We start from the raw sequence: 6,000 nt of genomic DNA on the forward strand, positions 1-6,000 counted from the left end.
TGGAAAAGCCTCATACTTTATGAGGATATCTAAGATCCGAGAGCAACTACAAGAACTAGGAGAAGTCATGTCTGATAGTGAAATGACTATAGTGGTATTAAATGCACTATCGGAGGAGTGGGGTAACTTTACTTCAAGTATTTATTGCAAGAAAGAAGCTACTCCATTCCAGGATCTATGGTCACTATACAAGATTGAAGAATCTAGACTAAAGGCCAAAATGTGATGTGGAACAGGTGAGAAAAATCAAGTTTATGCTGCAATGACAAGAAGAAAGGGACAATTTGGAAAGTTTGGTCCTCAGAAAAAGAAAAAGAACATGGCCAAAATCCAATGCTATGGGTGTCAAGAATATGGACAATACAAAAGAGACTGTCCTAAGCTCAAGAAGGACAATAACAAAAGGAGAAGAGAAGAGCCCACATCACCGAGGAAGTGGAGGAAGCTGAAAAGAAGAAATCCAAGAAGGAGGAAGTAATAGATCTCCACTATTGAGATAGTCTTCCTCAACTAAGTTCCTTTCAAATTCCCAAGTCTTCTATTGTAAGATATGGCTATCATGATTCACTAAATAGGATGCATCAAGACATCATAGAAGCATTGGAAGCAAGAGCTCGTGACGTCAACATAGAAAAATATGAAAGATGGTTAGGATATAGCTCTTGGGGATCTCATTGAAAACACCAATGGCAAGGTCATCTAGTACAAGGTTCATCATACATCTGTCAAAATGAAACATCCGCTGATGGGGATACTTTAGATCCTCAAGATTCTTTGATGGAATCTTCATTGAAAGGTTCACCGATCATGAGGAAAAGCAAGTGTTTCATAAAAAATTCCAACCTTGTGGAGTTCATGGGATGATGGTATGATGACATAAAAGTGATGCAGTTCAAGGGATTGAAGCTCTTTCAATCAAGGAAATTGCTGCAGAAAGTCTGGATGACCAAAAGGAAAAATGAGTTATGTATGCTTACATTTGATATTGTGGAAGTCATGTCATATGGTTGCAGGTAACATGGATCAATTCTCTATCTTGAGAGCATGAACAAAAGAAAGGATCTCCTCCCTCAAAGGAATGCAAGAATAAAGTCACATATTCTCTAGATGAAATCTACATAATATGCCCTCATATGAAGTATGAGGTGGTTGACAACAATTGAGGAACTCTGAATGGAAGCTCTTGGGAATGAGGTGTGTGACGAAAGGAAGGAAGAGATCATGGAATATGCAACCATGGTAAAGGCAATCAACATTCGAAAGACCAAGAAGATTTGACTAGGACATCTTGATGGAAGATATGAAGATTCTGATGAAGTCTGAAAAAGAAAGAGACCCTTGACAATACATATCTTTGGGAGATGTGTCGATATGTATGCAGGATACTGATGCGAACTTGTAGATGTCACGATGAAAGACCATCACAAATGTCATGTTGATTTTAATGTTCATTCCTTTATTTTTGAACAAATATCTAGATAAGTTTATGCAGGGCTGCCAAGTGAAGATCTATGGATGTCTTCCACCACCAATGCACATGTAGTAGGATGAAAGATCATTAAGTAAACATGGCATGAAGAAGGTAGAATGGCATGAAGGAAGGCTAGATATGGACTAATGGATCACTTTTCGATGATGACATGGTTGACTCGTGAATGAAAGTGATGGATGGTCGGTGCCCTATGTAGAAGTCCCAATCATGAAGACTCCTAAATAATGAAAAGAAGTTCATGACATCATGAGGAGGAGTTCTTCAAGTAGCTGGTTGTCCCATCATCTCCACCTAAGGAGTTGTTGAAGGTCCCTAATTAAGAGGGAGCCTGAAAACAAGTTTCTTACTTGGAAGAAATTGGGAAATTCCTAAGCCAAGAGGGAGCTTAGGTACATTCCTTCCGCAGGAATGAGTACATTCCTTTATTGGAATAGATATGTCCTTCCTAATTAAGAGGGAGAGATAAACACATCATTCTTGTCTTCACTTGGAAAGACAGAATGGATGATTGGGAAAGCATCTGATGCTCCTTGAGGATGTATTAGGGCATCCAATATAAGAGTAGTCGTTGAGGACTGATATTCTTTGAGGACTGGGAATCCAAGATAAGAATAGTCCTGGTGGAACACACCCTGAGAACCTGGGTGGGGTATGTTCCGAGAGAGACAATGATGAGGGTGTCTATACATCATTGGTCTTGCCAGCATTGTGCTCAGATCTCATAGAGAGATAGAGTTGTTAGTCAAGGCCTTGCTATGTGACAATGTTGGTTGATATGATGCTATACAGATGGGTTACCAATCCGACTCTTCTTATTAGAAAATTTTCAGATAAATTTTTAGATTGAGAATGACCAAGTACTATTATGAATACCTCCCTAGTTAAGAGGGAGTGTTGAAAAATGTAACTAGGTTTGGTCTTCATAATGACATGTGTAATTGTGATTTTATGTAATTGATAAAAGGAAGAAAAATAAAATTATTATTGTAATACTTGTCTCATGGGTTTCATGAGCAAGGAATTCTATTTTTAGTTTGACTCCCATTGTGAGTCATTAGGATTGGTCACAAAGTCAAATTGATTCTATGTCATGTATGGAGGACCCTTCTCGTGCATGTTATATTTTGTACGAGTCATTAATTAAGTATACAAGCCCTCCAAGACAAGCACAAAGGATCTCCTAGCAAGTTGGTTTCAAAATAAATGACAAATAGACATGCCGACTCACTCTGGGATAAGTCGGCTTATTATGAGGCAACAACCACTATAAATAGGCAGCGCAGCCTATTTCAGAAGACAAAATTTTTGGACATCTCATCTTTGAAATTCGGTTGATGTCTGAAGAAAAGAAGTGCAAAAATCATCCAGAAGAGAGCCTCACAACCAACGAGAAGGAAGGGAGAACTAAGGTCTTACAGGTCTATTTCTAGGTCTGGTTTGCAGACACACGTGCGAAGGTGAGAAGGATCTTCTACTGTAGGAAAAGCCGAAAATATTGCAGAGCTTCGGGGCAACCGAATTCAAGAAAACGGTTATAAGTGCAATAACAAAAGACCGAAAATCTGAAGTATAGTCAAAGTATAGAGAAGACAAGCAGCGGAATCAAGTGTTGACTTGGGTACAAAAGAAAAGTAGTGAAAGGGAATTTATGTCTTGGTCTTGGAGTGGCAAAAAGATCAAGGATCTTGGTCTTAGTATTTGTCAATTGAAGTCTCTATAAGAAGAAGAATTTTGTGCGGGTTTTCCTCTCAAACAAGAGAGGTTTTGGCCCTGACAGATAGCCTACATTTTGTGTCTCTTGTCTCTTTATTGTTTATGCATTGATAACTGTTTGTTGAAGAATTTAATCTTTGTTCCATTATTAGATAGCATCAGAGAGGCAAGAGGCCAATTCTCATCTCTTTCGTTCCATAATGTATATAGGGAGCTCAACTGCAAGACTGACCAGAGATCTAAAGAAGCATTAAGGAAGCATTAAGCATCTCTTTCATTCCATCATGTATATGAGGAACTCCACTGCAAGGTTGATCAAATATCCAAAGGATTTCTTTGTGGGGGAGGGGTTGGGTATAGATGAATGATGAACCATGCACCACAAATGCTAGTCACCAATGTGAAAAATGTCAAACAAGGAAATAAATCGACAAGGGTCTGAAAATTAAAAAAGTCATAAAAGTCGGGAGAAAATTGAAAAAATCAGCAAAATTAAAAAAAATTACAAAAATATTCATTTTTTTTTAAGCATCTAAAGTATCCACAACATCATATAAATGCATTGCCACATAAATATGAAAAGAGAGATTATATATAAGTGTATAAGAACGTAAAAAGTCTAGTGCTACATCACATATCCACAGTGAAGTAAACCTTGAATTCTGAGTCCTGGCTCAAGAGATAAGAAATCAACCCAAAAAAATATAATAGATAAGAAATCAACCCAAAAAAATATAATAAATGTATATCATGATCCTGAGTTATCTACATGTCATATAATAATGTACATGTCATCTAATAATCAGCCATGAGTTCTGCCCTTCAAGGGAATAGGGAATGGCTTTTCCACGCGACAAAACTGGTCAAATCTCCTCCACCTCGGCAGTGACAAACTCCTTTTTCCACAAGGTCAAATCGCTAAGAATTGAGTGCAAAATGAGTTAAAAAAATCCGATTTTCCCTAACTTATATGCGGCCCGGAAAAGAATCACTATGTTTTGGATAGAATCATGATAAAATCTCCGAGTTTATCGATTAAATCATGATATTTTTAAGTTTGAAAAACTCCGGAAAAACTTATCGGCGAGTTGAAAAATCGCGATTTCTTGATTTTATCGGGAGGTTTTCCATGGAACTAGTCATTAACAAATAAACAGCTAATTCTGCTTTCATTTCTACTGTTCAATTAGATTCACTTTTATGCAATTGCTGTGTTGTCAAAGTTGAAACTCATTTCAACATTCCAAATTTCTGCAATTTCATACTTGTTGCTTGATTATTCACCAAGAGGACCTTCATTCATTTTATATATGAGAAAGAGAATCTTTTGTTAATAGTGGATTCTGAATGGCCCTTAAGATTAAGCAATTTAATACGGAAATTTTTCATTATTTGAAGTATTTTCTGTTTTTGTGGTTTGTAGCTGCAAAATATTCAATGCTTCTATTGCATGACCTTTGATCTATTTAACGATTAGTTTGAATCCATATCTTGTTGGAGTAATATGTACAATTTTCTTACCACCCCTCCACGTTTCATTTCAGACAACCGGATTTCGTCTTTGAAGACTTAACTCGTCATACCCACTACTCAGCTTGGCACAACTTCCACAATGTGATATGTGGGGCAGCTGGAGAAATGGACAAGTATTTGGAAATCGTTAAGGAATCAAAGTGCAAAGTAATGATTATTCATGGAAAACAGGATGGAGTGGTTCCTTTAACGTGCAGCTTAGCAATTAAGTGCAAGATTGGTCAAGCAAAGCTGAATTTAGTGGAGAATGCTAATCACAGCACCATCATTTTGGGTCGTAAGAAAAGAGTTGCAGAGGAATTGGAGGAATTCTGGGCATCATGCAGATGTGTCAGTAATGGAATACCCCGCTGAAGAATATTTTTACTCTTTCACTGGTGGAAATTGAGTTTGAAGATTGTACCAGAAATTAAGAATTGCAACGGCTTCAGTCTTATTATATACATTGCTGAAGGCCATGATACATTCAGTGTTTGTTCCCCCACCCAGACTCTCTTTTATGAGGTCAGATAAGACTTCCATAAACCATACAAAGAAGCTCTTGGCAAAGACATTTTTTCCAACATGTGTGCAACCTGTTAAATAATATTTTCATGTTATTTAGCTTAAAGTTCAATGCAACAAAAAATATATAGATCCTAATTTCTAATGACTATGCATCCTAATTTCTAATTATCCCAACTTGTTCCTGTGCAGCGCAATAAACTTAGTGTACAGGTACATCACATAACGGACATCGTTGTTTGGAATCTCCACAGTTATGTGGATAAAACGAACACCTGCTAAATATTATCTTCATACTTAAGGAATTTAGACTTCTGTGATCCATAACATTGTTTAGTAATCTTCGGCAAAATCACATAATCAATCTTTTGTCGACGCTTTTCGAACCAACCAGTGTGGTTCTTCAACTTGTCCTTCAACTTGTCCTGACGATGAACCACACTGGTTGGTTCGAAACGCGTCGACAAAAAATTGATTATGTGATTTTGCCGAAGATTACTAAACAATATCTTCATACTATTTAGCTTAATAGTCATGATTAAAGGCAACGTTTACATTCTAATAACACCAAGCTAGTTAAATGCTCCTAAGTAGCACAACAAAGTTAATCTGCATGCACATCACATAAGGAACACTGTTATTTGGAGCCCCTGTAATTACATGAATAAAAGAAAAATTGTATCTGACAAGATTGCATGCTAGAATGTTCTACCAAAGAGGACAAAAGTTCTCTGCAATATAAGTTCCAACTGCCGACC

The 6,000-nt window shown here is 37.1% G+C and overlaps 1 protein-coding gene across 1 annotated transcript in view; it reads left to right on the forward strand.

The window, feature by feature from the left end:
* The window catches only part of LOC149165328 (putative lysophospholipase BODYGUARD 4), a 172,333-nt gene extending 166,946 nt beyond the window's left edge, over window positions 1-5,387 (forward strand). Inside the window, exon 4 of the mRNA XM_089432288.1 lies at window positions 4,750-5,387. Within this exon, the coding sequence (XP_089288414.1) occupies window positions 4,750-5,092 (343 nt within the window). The 3' untranslated portion in view covers window positions 5,093-5,387. The remainder of the gene's footprint in view (window positions 1-4,749) is intronic.
* The last annotated feature ends 613 nt before the right edge of the window (window positions 5,388-6,000 follow it).

This window comes from Pinus tabuliformis, chromosome 5_1 (assembly GCF_031772625.1).
Source record: "Pinus tabuliformis cultivar Carrire ecotype Pingquan chromosome 5_1, CPIR1, whole genome shotgun sequence".
NCBI classification, from domain to species: Eukaryota; Viridiplantae; Streptophyta; class Pinopsida; order Pinales; family Pinaceae; genus Pinus; species Pinus tabuliformis.